This window comes from Dermacentor albipictus, chromosome 9, assembly GCF_038994185.2.
Source record: "Dermacentor albipictus isolate Rhodes 1998 colony chromosome 9, USDA_Dalb.pri_finalv2, whole genome shotgun sequence".
Lineage (NCBI taxonomy): Eukaryota > Metazoa > Arthropoda > Arachnida > Ixodida > Ixodidae > Dermacentor > Dermacentor albipictus.
Window position 1 is genome coordinate 44,717,270 of NC_091829.1, and position 16,904 is coordinate 44,734,173.

General features: G+C 46.6%; 1 protein-coding gene and 1 long non-coding RNA gene across 5 annotated transcripts in view; one reads left to right on the forward strand and one right to left on the reverse strand.

Annotated features, from left to right (window-relative positions):
- LOC139049756 (gamma-aminobutyric acid type B receptor subunit 2-like) overlaps nt 1–16,904 on the forward strand; it is a 389,157-nt gene that overhangs the window by 222,536 nt on the left and 149,717 nt on the right. For all 4 annotated transcript variants that reach the window (XM_070525558.1, XM_070525559.1, XM_070525557.1 and 1 more), the window contains exon 2: nt 7,105–7,242. In XM_070525558.1, coding sequence (XP_070381659.1) covers nt 7,123–7,242 — 120 coding nt within the window. In that variant the 5' untranslated portion in view covers nt 7,105–7,122. The remainder of the gene's footprint in view (nt 1–7,104; nt 7,243–16,904) is intronic.
- LOC139049758 (uncharacterized) overlaps nt 1–16,904 on the reverse strand; it is a 95,169-nt gene that overhangs the window by 406 nt on the left and 77,859 nt on the right. Inside the window, exon 3 of the long non-coding RNA XR_011508559.1 lies at nt 1,834–1,892. This is a non-coding gene — a long non-coding RNA (uncharacterized lncRNA). The remainder of the gene's footprint in view (nt 1–1,833; nt 1,893–16,904) is intronic.

Here is a 16,904-nt window from a genome sequence, read left to right on the forward strand (position 1 = left end):
TCGAAGCAGAATGAACTCAGATTCTTCAATTACTCAGCAGTGAGCTCCGTGAAGTTCAACAGAGTTTGGATTACACGCGAAAACTCACCGCAGGAACGTTAGATATGAGATCATCCGCTATTTTATGTCTGGAATAACTGAAAAGAACCTATCCAGGCCCTGGAAAAAAAATTCACCTAAGCTAAAGCATTGCAAGAAACAATGCAATATATATAATAATAACGAAGGCACTATTTCACTATATATTGACGACAAGTGCAAGTACCTAGCCTTACAACTCGCTTTATTAAAACACTTTACGTACGATACTCGAATTTGCAGCATTTGCAGCATCCAATCCAATCCAATCATAATCCGTCCAATCAGAAGCGGTTACGATACATACGAATTTAGTTAAATACCGCTGCTTGCGACACATCGCCTTAGCGCGTACAAGTGTGCACGCAGTGCCTCAAGGAGTTGTCGTCCTGGTGTGGTCCGGTTACATCGGCGCTCGGCCGAAGAAAGACGACGATCTCGTTGCGCAGCCTAATGCGCGAGTGCTCGGTCGTCTAGCATCGCGTGTGCACACGTCCTGCGCCCCCCTTATGCAACAGAGAGAGAAAGAGAGAGAGAGAGAAAAGCAAGGATAGGATGGGCAGGGAGGTCAACCAAAAGAGCATCCTCTTCCGATAGAGGTAACCACCAATGTTTAGCGCGGACACTGCCAAGTTTTGATATTCGCTGCCCCTTTCGCACCCGATCGCCAACTTCCGGACACACCATCCGTGGTAGCGCCGCGGGGCTGCGTAACGGCGGCAGCTCTTCATTGATCGACCAGGGATGGCGAACCGCGCCTCGGCCGCCGTTCGCCGCCGCGCTTGCTGCGACGGTGTCGATTTCCCGGCCGCTTGCCCCCTCCCCTTCCCCCTCCCCATGTCCTACCCGCACTCCGCCGAGCGACCGGCCTCGCCGCTGTCCCTTTCGTTCTGAGGGCTCCGTCCCCGTGCCCCATCGGCGTCGTCGCCGCCGTATTCCTTCCGCCCTCCGCAAAGACACGGGCCCGCGGCCCGATCGCCTAATGGGCTCGATCGTTTTCTGAGCTGCCCGACCGAGCTCCCTGGCGCGCGTTCGAGGAGAGGACCGTCTTCCCCCTTCCTTTTATTTCTTATTCTTCCTCACTCTCTCGTTCGTGGGGCATTCCATCGAGGCTCGCGCTTCTTTTGCAGCTTTATGCGTGTGTAGGAATGGGCGTTCGGGCGTCTGTTTGAAAGCCGTCGTTGGCGGAAAAATCTTGGTGACGCAAGAATCGCCAGTATGAAGAGAGAGAGAGGGAATATAGGAAGGCAGACATGTTAACCAGTCGCGAGTCTGGTTGGCTACCCTACGCTGGGGGAAGGCAGAAGGGGAAGAGAGAGAACAGAGAGAGAGAAGGCATAGATGCGTGTACGGACAGCACTTGAGTTAAAGACGCTCGCGCAAACTAGACGTTCTGAGAAAGCACAAAGGTGCCTTCACTGCCTTCTGAGCCGATGATGGGGGGAAAAAAAACTAAACAAATATCAATATGCTCGTAACGACGCAGGGCCGGTATGTAATGTTAGGAATACTTTCTTCTCGATTGCGTGCCACTATTTATCGGCCACGGTTCACGGCCGGCACATCCAGTCGATAACGCGGGCGCACAGCGCCGCTCTGCCCACCGGAGGATAGCGAAAATGAACGACATTGAAACAGAATCATCATATTATCCCGGCGCAGGATCCTCGAGTTCGCAGCAACATACTAGAGTAATGGCCCAAAAGCAGGACGCAAGACAAGAAAAGAAACGACGAGGACAAGCACAGTTCTCACCTGCCGCATGTCCTTATCGCCTGGTTTCTTGCGCTGTGTCCCGTTGTTGCGCCGTTGCCCTAGTACGATGGAAAATTACCACCCAGTCAACTTCATCACGCTCCTAACAGCGACAAAACTATGTGCTATCTGTGTGCAGCTAGTCAGAGGGGGAGTGTTTTAAGATAACCAATGTCGCTCTTATGTATATGAGCTACAGCTACATAGTCCGTGCATATCGCAACTCGAGTGCCAGATTCAGTAGGCATTTAAAGCTTCGCTTTAAAAAAATAGCTGCCGCGTGCATGGTAGACATTCTCACACACCACTTCACACAACATTCTCACACGACATTCTCACAGACCACTCACAGTAATGCACATCATTATGACATGTCCAAATATTGAAACACAGAGACAAAAGCTTTTACAGAATCTCTACAACTTACACATACCTTTACACCCCGCGTCAATATTCGGAAATGAACCGCTAGTGCCCTTCACTGACTTGTTCAGCTTTCTAGAAGAAACCGGTTTTTTACACAGACTCTGAAGTAACGCAGCTTCCGCTGCTTTAACATTTGAATTCTTAATATCTTACGGCTGGCGCAGCATGGCCCTAGTTGCGTTTGCGCCATTAAACCCAAACTAACTAACTAACCAACATTCTTGATTCGGGGACGGCAGCTTGCAGCTATTCCGAGTATGCAATAAAGATAGTTTGTCTGTAGCAACCGGCGGGGCTGAAACGTGCACGATCATAAATAGTAAGCTTGAGAAGAGGCCAAAAACCACCCAACGAGTGATCGGACCAAAAAGTGATAAATGTAGCACAAGGAGAAAGAAACAAGGTCCTCTTGGCCTGGAGGGCAAGTGGATGTAGCTAATAACGGAGACGCGATTGTGAGGAAGAAGTGAAGTTGGTCAGGTCACGCAATGCGAACAGCAGATAACCGGCGGCCTATTTATAGTGACAGAATGATTGCCAAGGGAAGGGAAACGCACTCGAGGACGGTAGAAGACCAGCCAGTGCGATGAGATCAGAAATTTTTCTGCTACGATATGATGGATCGATATGACGCTAGACAGTGGCAATTGGCGAAGTTTTTTTTTTCTCAGCACACTGAGGTCGCCGCAACATGATGATGATTCCTAGTGACGCTCTCTTTGGATCCGAAGGGCGGGGGGGGGGGGGGGCGAGATAAATAATCACCTACCTTGCGTGATAGGAGATTATTCTTTACTATAGCTATTGTAGTATAGCATTCCCCCCCCCTCCTCCTCTTCTCTTCGAGTTAGCCGATCTCTACCTTACCTTCTTAGGCTAGCAATGCCTGTAACGACTCCGGCCCCATCTGCTCCCTGCTTTTCAACCATTACTCTAGACCTCTCTTGCTCATCACGACCGCTGGCCGTTAAGCGAGCCCACAAGCTTTGAAAACCGGCGCTTCCGGAATGGGGACGTTCCCTGCGGTTCTGGCTGGCACAGTACCCTGGCATCCCGTTACGATGTGCTCAGTCGTCTCCTGATAGTGTTTCTGCAGCTGCCAGCGAACTGTGCCTGCTCTTGTCTGCAACCCTCACTCAGAGCTCTGCGCAGGTGTCACTTCATAAACCCGACGCGAACTCATTACTGGCAGCGGCGTTAAAACATTGAATAGGCTAGTTCTGTAGAAAAAGCGTATCGTGCTTAACTATACTGCCATTTCACACCCAGTTTCTCCGCAATAAAGCAACTTGCTCGACGTGGTCAGGGCACTCGTTTCTGTGGCGCCACACTCTTTACTATTCGCATGCCATCTCTCGGCAACTCTGGAAGCCTTACGTGGCAAATTGAAGCCTTCCAAACAGTGTCTGTTGCAAACGAAGTCATTAGCATGATATTCACACTGTGCGATCTTCGTTTCTTACGCAAAAGAGCTCAATCTTGCAGTCTCGAGCGTTTCAAGGCAAATGAATTAACAGAGCAAGATAGAAACAGCAAAGAAAACGTCCTAATTGAGAGAAGTGTATTCAGACGGGAACTGCTTCTCGAGTTGAATTGGGAAACACCGTGGGAGGTCCGCGGGCCGCAGGAGATTACTGGCTATAGCGTTCGCTGAAAACAAGAACAACAAACGAAAAACTATCACGCGACTACGTTGCTTTGTTGCGCATCGTCGTCTTTCCAGCGGCGCAAAACGGTTTAATTGCAAATTTGCATACCGACTCTTTCTAAACGAACCGCGCCGCGGGAAGAAGAAGCGGAATCTTTTCTTTGCCTGCGTCAGCGACATCGGGGAACGCTTAGAGCATACACAGTATCAAAACAAAACGCGAGTCAGATCCCCTCCCACTTCCGCCCCCTCGATAAAAGAGTAAGGAAGCGAGTCTGATGTTCTCCGTGTAGGGCCTTGCACTTACTCGAACTTGGTAACTGTGTGTTGCGACTCGGCACTTTTGTACAGCTGACAAAAGACAAACACAGGATGCGCACAGAGAAGAAAACGTATCACCAAATGACGAGCGGAAGCCGTTTATTCTTTACATTGCCGGCGCCATATTAGGGACAGGCTCGAAGTGCCACAAAAGCTACACGGCGATCCACTCTGTTAGGAATTGTCGGAGCCTGGGAGCCTAATGGCCGCATTCAAAGCTCATTTTTGTTTTTATAAAAAAAAAACGTGAAGGAGGGGGGGTGGCTGAGGTGCAATGATGTTTACGCCAGAAGTCCAGCCATTCCGCGCGACCACTTCGAAGTTCTTATCCTGTTTTCTGGAACAGCTCCAGAAGCTTGGAAACACAAGCTCTGCGCTCGAATGAATGACGCTGGGTTAGTTCGTTGTTACGCTTTAAAGCGTCGTAGCCTGCATACTTCGCTTGCGAAGCTCGCAAGCAGTGTTCTGCAAATGCAAAGCAGGCGACGCCTTGGTGTAGTTTTAAAATCTCAGCGACAATTTTTGTGCGCGCACGTAGGAACATGGACATAATGGCACGGAGTAAGTTTTATTTTGCGTGATTTTTCTGCCATATTTTTTTTCACATTCGTAGTTCCTTCGTCTTTGTGTGAATTGCACAACGTAGTTTCCTTCTGCTTCACTACTAATGCGAGTTTGTTTTTATCTTTAGTTGCGAATATGTTATGTTTTTGTGAGCTATAAAAAAATACAACGCAGATTCGGTTACAATATTTATTTCAGCTTCCTGAGAAGGGCTGCTTTAATAATAATATATGGGGTTTTACGTGCCAAAACCACTTTCTGATTATGAGGCACGCCGTAGTGGGGGACTCCGGAAATTTTGACCACCTGGGGTTCTTTAACGTGCACCTAAATCTAAGTACACGGGTGTTTTCGCATTTCGCCCCCATCGAAATGCGGCCGCCGTGGCCGGGATTCAAGGGCTGCTTTACTTGTGCAGATTAGAACGCCGTTTCGTTTCATCGTGCTAGCAATACCCATTCGCTGTTGCAAAGATTTTGCTACACCTTTCTCTTTTTCTTCTTTTTTACTGTTATCAAATGTATTTAAAGAGAGGTTGATGCCTATGTGTGGCGCCTGCTACTCCTCTTCTCTTACATGACAGTTATCGTCGTGAATTTGTCAGCAATCACAGAACTGGACTAATAAACACATTAATGGATGTTCACATACTAAGTCTCAGTGCTGCAATATAAATAAATTTTCCAGCAACAGAAGAGCTCACATAGCATGGATACTGACAAAACCGAATTGTTCGCATGCAACAAACGAGTTCACACAGCATAAATGTTCAGAAAACCAAGATGTTCACACGGAAGATGTTGGGCACTTGAGTGCCGCACTCTAAATACAGCAAATACAAATGCTACATAAACACGGAGACACAACGAACATCTAGTTAAGGTCGCCTGTTAATAATAACAGTGCGTGCCCTAACTGTTGTATGGCCGTATTTTTACGATATATATATATATATATATATATATATATATATATATATATATATATATATATATATATATATATATATATATATATATATATATATATATATATATACATATACACACGCGCAATATATATATATAAACGCGCAAATTGGCCGGGGATCAATAAGGGTCTGCTATGGATTCCTTTAAGTGTTTGCGCAACGTCATATTTGTTTTTTTCGTGTTGTCTATTTTCTTTTTACAAATGAGTGTTCCGTGCTTGTAAGTGAATTGCTTGAACGCACTTATAAATCGCTTCACCTCATGTCGCCATCAGATTAATTCTGCAACGTGCAGAGTTGGTGAGGCCGTCAAAATATTTCTTTGCTGTATTATTCGCTGTTTTAAGAATAAGTAATCCCTTCAACCAAAATATGAACAGAAAATGATGATGTTTATTGCACACAAAAAGCTCGGACGCGTCGGGCGTGAAAGATCTGTGTGAGACCTGCTGTTTGACTCTCAAGTGGAAACACTATAGCGTCGCGAAAATTTAGGAGCCGGAATAAGGAAGTCTGTTTAGGGCGCTATCTATAACAGCAGCTAGCATTCGCTGGAGTCGTGGAAAGCGTAGGTAATAAAAGCATAATAGCATTCACACATTAGCACATCGACACGAGCGTGTTCGTGGGCGCATACAACAAGATACATATGTATAAATAGCAAATTAGGTCAGCATATTCTCCACGGCAAAGCTCCGGCGTTTGCAATTACGTGCGTAGGCTGCTCAATACTGATGAAAGAAAAACACGAGGAGTCATCGCCTTTCTCGACTGAAACTTCCTTACGCTTTGTGCGCAAGTTGTTGATTCGAATAGCATAATCGGAGTGTTTTCTTTCCGTCTCCATTAACTTTGTTTCCCTTTCATCACGATGGTTAAATTACAAAAAAACAATAAAGTATCCTGTGCCATGTAATTCAAGTACTGTATTTACACCATCAGCCTTTCCTTCAATTCTGTGGCTGCCAGGTTCCTTGTTAAGTAATTGAATAGCATTTATTGACAGGAAAGATAGAGAGGTCGACCTGAGCTAGTGCGCTCTAGTCTGCTACTCTGCACTGGGGAGGAGGGAATGGGAGTGGAAGTACTGGGATAGGTGATGATGATAAGAGAAGTGGTGAGTGCTTATGCATATGAGACAGTTGCCTTGCTAGATCCGCTCATTAGCACATTAGCAGGCACTTAAGTGCCTGATCAGAGGAAAGGTCGTGCAGTGGAACGCGAGTACGCGTTCAACGTCATATCACGTGCACTCCGACTCTCGCATACAGTACGCGTTGTAGTACGTTAAGTAGTGCGTGCGGATTAACGTGACAACTCCCTATCTTTTCTGTCGTTGCAGTGCGACCCAGCGGTGGGCATGAAGGCCCTGTTCGACATGATCGACAAGCGGCCAAAGAAACTGGTGCTGTTCGGCGCAGCATGCAACGCCGTCACCGACCCCATCGCCAAGGCGTCCCAGTTCTTCCAGCTCGTTCAGGTGAGTTGCGTGCATTAGCACCGAAAGAAAGCGTTCCAGCTTCCGTTTCTCATTCAAAGGAGGGCGTGGATGTATACGCACTTGCACGCTGAAGAAAAAAAAAACGAAGCCAGGTTCGTGCGCTGCTCTGATCCTCATTACCAACGGGTCGGTGTTATCGTTGGCGATAAAAATTTACTGTACCGAACAAGACCGGTGAGGCAAAAAAAAAGGGGGGGATGCAAGAACAAAAAAAGTGGGTGGCTACGCCACCCTCCGACTCTCGCGCGTGCTGGCTATGACGTCGTACGTTTTGGTCACGTCTGCTAACGGCCAGCAGACAATACCACCAAGCAAGCCAATATAAAATTATTAATTATACTATCAACATTAAAGGTAATGTCCATAAAGAATGATTTCACTAAGTAGGTAAATACAAAACACAGAATTTTCTGGGAAGTTTTCCCGCACGAAATGGACCAAACGCAGCAAATACTGTGAAACTTGCAAAGCCAACATCGGCAAGGTTTGGCCGGGAAAATTAAGAGAAGTTTGTCATTAGTTTTATCCTTAATGGTACGACCATCCTCTACCAAACAATTTCATTCGGAGTTAACAAAGAAATACTTTCTCAGCCCTAAGTGATTTGATGCTTCGTTTGTAGTTTTGTTTTACCATTAGTTGATAAGAATGAAACAAACAAATCCGCGAGACATCGGTGTCAGAATCAACATTTTGAGAGAACATAATGGCAATTCTAGTTCAACAGAAGATTAAGAGATAGTGTCATGATTAAACAGCATATATGCGTGAGCATTTCACTTTGGTCATCGCTTTTGAGATTATTTGCTGGCAGAACTTGGCTACAAACGCGTCTACGCTGAATAGAATCCTCATCCCTACAACGGACTTGAAGAAACAGCAACGAGGTGCATGCCAGCGAGCAAAGAAAGAGACAGAAAGGGAGAAAGGGGAGGAACATGAAAGACCTTGGTGAACCTCTGGATGCATATGCAACTTTGGATAAGGGGTGACAAGCTCCGCCATTTTCTTCTTTACTCGCTGGACGGCAGTGACCGTGTTCCAATGTGTTTCAGCAGTGAAATCGCGTTTCGCACGAATACTCGTAAAAACTCAAATGAACGACGTACAAGCCGAAGAATGAGCACTGCTGTGAAAATCTTAGCGCACTTTTTTCATAAAAGACAATTGGTAGTTCCTTTCGTTCAACAATACAGCGGACGGTGGCACATAAAAGGCAATATTTTTCAGGTAAAAATTACCAAGAGTCTTAAAGAGCGCGAAATATGAAGGTGCAAAGAACCGATCTGTTCTTTACATTTTGCTGAACTGTGCCGGCCACCACGACGGATAAATCAGGGGGCGTCATTGGAACACTCCATAGGAGGGTTCATTTCATTTAACCTTAGCAAAAAATTTAACTCTCCGTCAGGGATGACGAAAATATAACCACTCGTGGGTGATGTCTTCCCTGTCCCGTTCGTAGACGCTGTTTCTTCGCAAAAGTATGCACCAAGCGGCCCAAGTGAGTTAACGTGAGTAAGTAAGTAAGTGAGTGAGTGTCATTATTGGCGTAAATTTTGTCACATCTTTTTACAAGAAGAAGATGGCGCACCTTTGACTACCTAGGGTTCTTTAACATGCACCTGATACACAAACGTTTTCTCTTTTTTCAGTTTTTCATTGTCGATGGCATGCGGCCGCCGAGGCCGGGATAGTATACCCGTAGTTTCAGCTAACTTTAGCCAGAGTTTAAAGATATGCCCATGCACTCTAAGACGATGCCACCAAATGCATGTTGCTCGCATTTGTATGTACTGTGTCACGCTATATTTTGTATTTTGCTTAATTAGATAATTAATCAAGCTCAATTAACCAACTTCAGAAGCAACGAAGTTAGGCAAAAGTTATAAATAGAAAGTTGTAGAGCGCTTTGCAAAACGTCCGATTAGACAGTTTCTAACTTTCTATCTATTAGGGACGAGAGTTGTTCTGATTACTGCGGGTGCCCGCAAAAAAAAAAAAAGAAAAGAAAACATAGCCGGTAATATACCCGCTTGCACGCCGTGTTTTTTTTTCTTTTTTTTTATTTCACGGGCATCCGCAGTAAGCTGAAAAACACTCATATTTAATAGATAGAAACTTTATTCGGACGTTTTGCAAACCGCTCTGCAACTTTCTAAGTGGAATTTTTTGCCTAACTTCGTTGCTTCAGAAGTTGGCTAATTAATCTTGACTAATTATCTAATTAGGCAAAATATAAAATATGGCATCATAGACTACACAGAAAAGCGAGCAACATGCATTTGGTCGCTTCGTCTTAGAGTGCATCGGCATGTTTTAAAACTCTGCCTAAAGTTAGCTGAAACGCCCTGTACAAATGTATCTACTATATAAGCAATATGAGAGTTCATAAACTCTTCCAACTTTAAATAAGATTTCATATATACATGAACTTGCAATACCTAGGTCTCCTACGCCCCTTATGCGCCCTTCACCCTTCACATCAGGCATTGATTGCGTAAATATTAAACTTCTCCGACCAAATTCGACGTAGTTTGCAGTTGAAACGCGCAAGTTGGCCGGGGATCAATAAGGGTCTGCAATGGATTCCTTTAAGTGTTTGCGCAACGTTAAGTGAACCTCAACCAATGTTCCATGCGCTTTCTTAATATTCGCTGTGATTAGAAAACTTAATTCTCAAGGCATAAACGGCCTACATGAGATAACCATGTCTTCCTCATACGTGACCAGGCTTGCCTATTAGGAAGTTCATACGTAAGTTCAACAAGCGACAGACGAGCAAGGCACGTCCGGGAAAATTTGCTTTTTTTCTTTCTTTTTTGCTGACGTGAGCCGATATGTGTCTTTGCAAATGGCAAGAACCTCACATGAACGTCTCAACTTCCGTGGATGTTCGGACGCTCAGTCACTTGTTCAAACCTCCAACTTCAACTGACATACGTCACCACGAATAAAAATAGAGATGTGAAGCTTTGATGTGCAAGTTCGTATTCGCACAGATAACCGCTCAGAGTACGGTCCAAATAATCGCTGGTGTGATCCGCCTTTGAACCATTGCAACATCGCATAGTTGTTGGTTTTTAATTACGTTTCTCTAAGTAAAAACCTGATGTTCTGATGTCCAGAACATTCTAAAACTTTCGAATCTATTCCGAATCATGCCACGACAGTGCAGGACTTCAATTGCACATCTTTTGTTTAATGTAGTTACTGCGATCGAATGAATGTATATGTCGATTGACATTGGCTCGTTTGTGCGGTAGTGAAGCATAATTTGAGCCACAACTAAGTGTCTTAGGTTGTTTAGACGTCTTCTGCCAGAAAACCGGAGATTGACGTTTTGAAGCATTCCTCACTCAGTTACAGAAGGAAATTTTTCAGCGAAATTAGTTGCCGAATCCACAAAGCTTTTCGTAGGTAAATTATCTTTGCCGTTGAATTGGCCGCCCTTGCTAGTAATATGTACAACATGAGGACTGGCTGGAATTCGCTCTTAAAAGTGGTTTTCTAGAGCCTTCTGTGAACATCAGCGCTTTTTCTTTTGTTATCGGCAAATTGGGCTGTCAGCCATGTTTGGCGCTCCCTCTCTTGCTCAGGGCGAGGTCTTTTCCCCAGTGTTAATCTTCAGAGCAGGCATCCATTTATTGCGATGCCATTAAAATTGATTTGTGTGCAAAGTCCAGAACAAGAAAAGAGGGCAAGTAAACAGAAATATTCTGTCCACATGTATCTTCCACCACAGCCATGGAGCTATCGTGCTCCAGATTGCTTATGGGGGGGGGGGGGGGGGGGTATCTTGCACAAGCACGAATATTTCTCAGGAGCTTTTCGGCTTGTTAACATGAAAACCTGAAGGGCACCACCTTGGACTCTCTATGTCCTAAAGTTTCTCTAGTCTACCACTAACAATTGTCCTGCGAGCTATCGCCCACCTTAAGCTCGAACTTTGCAAATACCCTAATGGCGCTGAAAAGCTCCATGTACTCCTTCCCCTAGCGATTCTTCAAGGCATCCGCCGCTCCCTAACCAAACTGTACAATGCGACTACGCATATAGGGCACGTTTTTTTTTTTTTGGAAATCCGCCTTTAGGCATGGTGACTGTGTAGTTAAGGATGCACAAACAGATTTGTTTCCGGCAGGTAGTCCAATAAGGAACGGCAGTATATGATCGTACATCAAACGCTTTGTGTCGGCAGGACACTTAATTTTCGCAACCCTACTCGCACCCTAACTTCGTGAGCAAGTGCGGGCGGTAATAGCGAACGTTACGGCCCGCGCCGTCGCGTAAATAACTCAGCGCCGCAAACAAGTGCTCCGGCAAGAGAATCGATGACGTCACCGCGGCGCTCGCGCTTCGTGTCCCCGGGCAAACTGTCGTCGGCGCGGACCGCTGCCTCCGCTATCGCACCGCCGCCACCTCTTTTCGCGCCATCTGCGTCCGCGACCGAGCCATGCATCGACAATCCACTCAGTACCCCCCCCTTCCCCCCCACCAGCACACAACGTGGCCCGTGTCATTCCGGTACCTCCCCCCTCCCCCCTCCCCCTCAACACCTCCCAACATCCCAGCATCCCCTGAAACCGCGCAACAACACAGCTTCCCGTTATTGTGATTGGTTTTATCTTTTCGAAGAAGGGGGGAGGGGGAGGCAACCCCTTTCCACCAAGATGCGTCGAGGCGCCAAGCCGAGTTTGCCGCATGGTTGGTCACGCTTTTCCCGTCCTCGCCGGCACGGCCAGGTAATCACGCTGAATGGTGGCGCGGCGATGGTGGCGGCGGCGGCTAAAAGTTTTTCTCTCTCTCTCTCTCTCTCTCTGGGTAGCTGCCCCGCCTTTACGCCACCCCTTTCACCTCTGGTCCTCCTGAACGCCAAGTCGCGTACCCTCTCCCTGGCTTATTCGTTGTCACTTCCTTCAGTGAGTTCCTCACTCTCCTTCTCTCTGTCTCGAACACAACGTGCCTCACGAAGCATGAACTTAATTTTTTTTTACTCCCGCGTGACTTCAAGTTTCACTTCTGCCTTCACGTTTCTTCCGCTGCCCGTTCCTTCTCGTCACGCTCGTTCGCTGCCTTCTCACCCGTGTCTTCACCTCCCGCGCCGCCACGACCTTTCGCACTTCTCTTGCTGTTCTCACGCTCGTGCTCGCGCGGTTCCAACATCTCGCCTCTTCTACCTCGCTGACCTTGTTTCATTTCTGATGTCGCTGCTGAACGCATTGCCCAACCTCTGCCACGCCCTTTTACCCGTCTCTCCTTTTCTCTCTGCCTCGCTCACTCGCAGGCAAATATTGCTTGTTTTGCTTCCAACCAAGCGCGACCAAGTATGACCTGCGAAGCGGTCGCCTTGTGGCCGCCGATGCGAAGCGGGACTTTTGAGGGGTAGACGGGGATGGAGGGTGTTGGGCCTGTGTCGCGTCACATCACGTTGCGTAGTAGCCGTTAACTACCCCCCCCCTCCCCCCAATAAAGCCCTACGTGTCATTTCTGCTACGCTGAGTTTGATACCTCGAAATATTAAGATACGCGCGGGAAACTCGACACAAAGCATGTGGTGGCGCTTTTCATAAGTTAAAGTTTTCAGTCTCGGGTATATATTTCAGCAAAGTAGCTATAAATAATGAGTTACTGCACTATTTATTTTACTCTGATAATATTTCATTGATTGTGTGTCTGTGTGAGAGAGACAGAGCGAGAGCATGTACTATCTATGGCCAGAAATAAAGGTTATCAAGTTCTTGTTTTCCATGATAAGGAATGGCGCTCTGTCATTGCGGGTCTGACCTAGCGTTGTCTCCTGTAATCACGTCGCGAGTCACACACACTGGGGACTGACAGCGTTTCAGGGAATCTAACAAACTGGAATGAGCAACCGGAGTGTATCGAGCTGTTGGCGAGAGTTGTAGCTAGGAAGTACGCGAAAGCTGGAACAGGTTTTTTGCTGGAAGACTTGGGTATACACCCTACGTGACCGACCGGAAGAACAGGTTTCTATCGCTGTAACCACATGCAGCCGAGGGCCCATCTCTAAACGTCAAAATGACAGGCGTCGCGGTACGGAGGAATACTTTGCACCCTGAGTAACAGGGTGAGGGTTAGAAGTTTCGTTAAACAATATCCTTTTTACGGGTCCTTAACGCATATTACGCTCAATTCGTTCTTTCACCAACGTTTGCGCCTCTGTTCGCCTGCTCACAAACGTTTCCCGATCCCCAGAACTCCGATAACCATCAGGCAAATCATAGTCTCATCGTGGACCCTCTACCTAAACGTTGCACCGCGTATGAATCACATTGAAAAATGCACAGGAACTGCTATAGGCATATCACATATAAATCAGTGGTCAAGCATGTGTTAGTCAAACATATGTTTCGTTATATGATGCGAAAATAAATTGTTAAGTTTGACGCAAACAAGATGACCTGTTGTCGTTTGCTCTTTCTGCACCTTGATGTCGAAAGTGTGCGTTGTATAAAAGCTGTCCCACATAACTTGAGCCAAAGTTTTAAATATGAAACGCGAATCGAACCAAATGTATAATTTTGGCACTGGCCTAGAGTTACTTAGGCTATTTTTTTTTATTTCCCCTTAACTAGTGGATTAGTTATGTTTCATTGATTAACTTTTTAAGTATTGGCTGCAGACCCCAAGTGTTACACGCAGTTGTACTGCACCTTGAGAATCATCGCAATAAATTGTTTCGAACACGATATATCTCACGTGGGCCTTTTTTCCGCGTTAAAAAGAAAGCCCGAGAAATATGAAAAAAAAATACCACACTAGGAGGTGGTTGCGCACTGTTATTGTGCTGATCTCAAGCGTGCAATGGATGAACAAGGCCGGCTTCAGCGAGACTGGCCCGCGAGAGGGCGTTATGCCTGGTGTAGGTATCTGGGCATGCGGCTCTTATCGCATGACGGTGCAAATGCATGCACTAAAAACCGAAATCACTATTACGTATCGTCGCGTATTGTCATACGGTGCGGCAGCCTGTGTCATAAGGTGGGCAACACCACAATCCTGAGGGCAACGTAATAATAATATTTGGGGTTTTACGTGCCAAAACCACTTTCTGATTATGAGGCACGCCGTAGTGGAGGACTCCGGAAATTTTGACCACCTGGGGCTCTTTAACGTGCACCTAAATCTAAGCACACGGGTGTTTTCGCATTTCGCCCCCATAGAAATGCCGCCACCGTGGCCGGGATTCGACCCCGCGACCTCGTGCTCAGCAGCCCAACACCATAGCCACTGAGCAACCACGGCGGGTGAGGGCAACATATTGTCACGCAGTAGTGACGGCAAATTGCACAGTAGCAATACATGGCAATACTGCGTATGACGAAACTAACTTTTGTTGGGCGAACCCGCGTCCTCAAAAACAGGTTACGCTCAGAGCACAAGGATAGCGCCGAACACAGTCGGCGATCGTCGAAATCTTATTTGCGGGTCAAGCGCGTCGGCTTTTCCACATCAGTCATCGAAGGTTCCAGAGCAATCGCTGGTTCCCGCGTGTCTTGCACAAAGTTCTACACCATTCCCTTTATGCATACACGCAATCAGATTACACAAGGTTCGGTCACAGACAGCGGATGGAAGCATCGATAACATTCCAGAAACTTCCGATACATGCAGGCGCGTCCTGCGCTGAACGATAACATTTGTTAGAGGATGAGCCGCGGTCACCTGATAAACAAGTACACATGTCAATATGTGGACGCAACGCAACGTGAGGGGCAATAAAGCACTTCGAGTCGCCTGTTCTCTTGAAATCGCACATAAGACTGAAGCTTGTGCATAGCTTCTTCATACAGAAAATATCACAATGCAATACACAAAAAATACTTCATTACAAGTTGGAAGAAAGTTCAGGTATAGGTACTAAAGTCCACTACCTGCAGGAGAACACCATTTTATTTTCTGTAACAGCGCTTCCGCCGGGACAGTTAGTGACACTTATTAGATATATTTTATTATTAGAACCACATGGCAACAGGAGGCAACGCTGTCCACCTGAGACTCCACCGAAAGAGAAGGGCGGCCAAGGCCCTTGCACTCTTGGGGAGAAGGGGGGGAGGTATTCTGTAAGATTGTAAGGTATTCTGTTGGACTGAGGGGACCACCCAGTACAGAGCTATCTACGCTCATATGCTCTCTTCTATAAAGTATCCATCCATCCATCCATCCATCCATCCATCCATCCATCCATCCATCCATCCATCCATCCATCCATCCGTCCGTCCGTCCGTCCGTCCGTCCGTCCGTCCGTCCGTCCGTCCGTCCGTCCGTCCATCTCGAAGTGACTCTAAAAGCGCAAGTGGTATTTCAAATTTCAGCGACACGCACGAAATTCGCGGCATTCAAGGATACGAAGGGATAAGGTGATGAGTATCATCTAATAACTGTCGAACGGCCACGAGAAAACTAAATTCTCGAAGCTCAGTTATTTCCCATTTTTACGCCACCCACGCGGTGGCTTAGTGACTATATTGCATTGCACTGCTAATGACGATGTCTAGCGTTCTATTCTCGACCTCGGCGGCCGCATTTCTGCGGGAGCGAAATGAAAAAAAAAAGAAGAAAAGAGAACACTCGTGTATAGGGCATCCGGTGAACGTGAAATAAACGCAGGTTGTCAACATTATCCAGAATCCCCCGCATACGACGGCGCACCTGATAACCACATCGTGGTTTTAGCGCGCAAAACCCTGCAGAATTCACTAAGGTGACTGTTTCGGGGCACGTTGATGGGACATGATTGCAGCTTTTTGCGCACAATGCGAAGACGTGTGTCTCAGTCTCCTCTTCGTCCTCGTCTTGTGCGCAAGAAAAAACAAAAGCAGCATTCATGCCTACAATTCAAACTGCACTTAAATTCTGCGTCGTCGACAAACCTTGCAAGCTGCAGAAATCGTCTACAAATGGAACGCACTACGCAACACACTCGCCTCGGCCGACGTTCATCGCTCAGGACGAAAGAGACCGGCGCTTCTCGGCACAGCCCGAGGTAATATACGACCCGGTGCCGGTTGCGTTTCGCGAAGCGGCGCGTTCCTCTGATGCATCGCGCCTTCCTTGCTTTCTTTTATTTTTTTTTTCGACGCAGCGGCAGCAGTGCGGGGGACATGTTTGGACGGTGAGACTCGCTGTCTATAACAAACGCCCGCCGCGTTCTTTTTTTTTTTTTCTGCGCTTCTCGTCGCCGAGCGTGTAGGCGCGCGTTCGTCAAAAGAAAAAAAAAATTTCGTCGCGATCTTGGCTTGTCTGTTACGTATGCGCTTTGCCGAGCGATTCAGAGTGCCGTCTGAACATGCGGAACTCTCTCGCGATTCTGGTTCAGTTTAGGGGAGGAATGCTTTAGCTTTTCTCTTTCGCCGTGTGTCTGTCTTGCTCACTTCAATTTCAGGACTCATATATATATATATATTTGATCCGCTTTTCGTATACATTTACCTGCACAAAATCGCAGCAGACTGCGCACTTTTCTTCTCCCTTTGTTTTTTTATTCTATATTATTTTTACAGTGAGATGAGTCACTATGCTCTCCATAAAATTTTCTCTATCTATATTTTTTTAATACTCCCTGTGCTACATTTTCTTTTTTCATTCTACACTTTGGCTCACACTTTTCGATATCT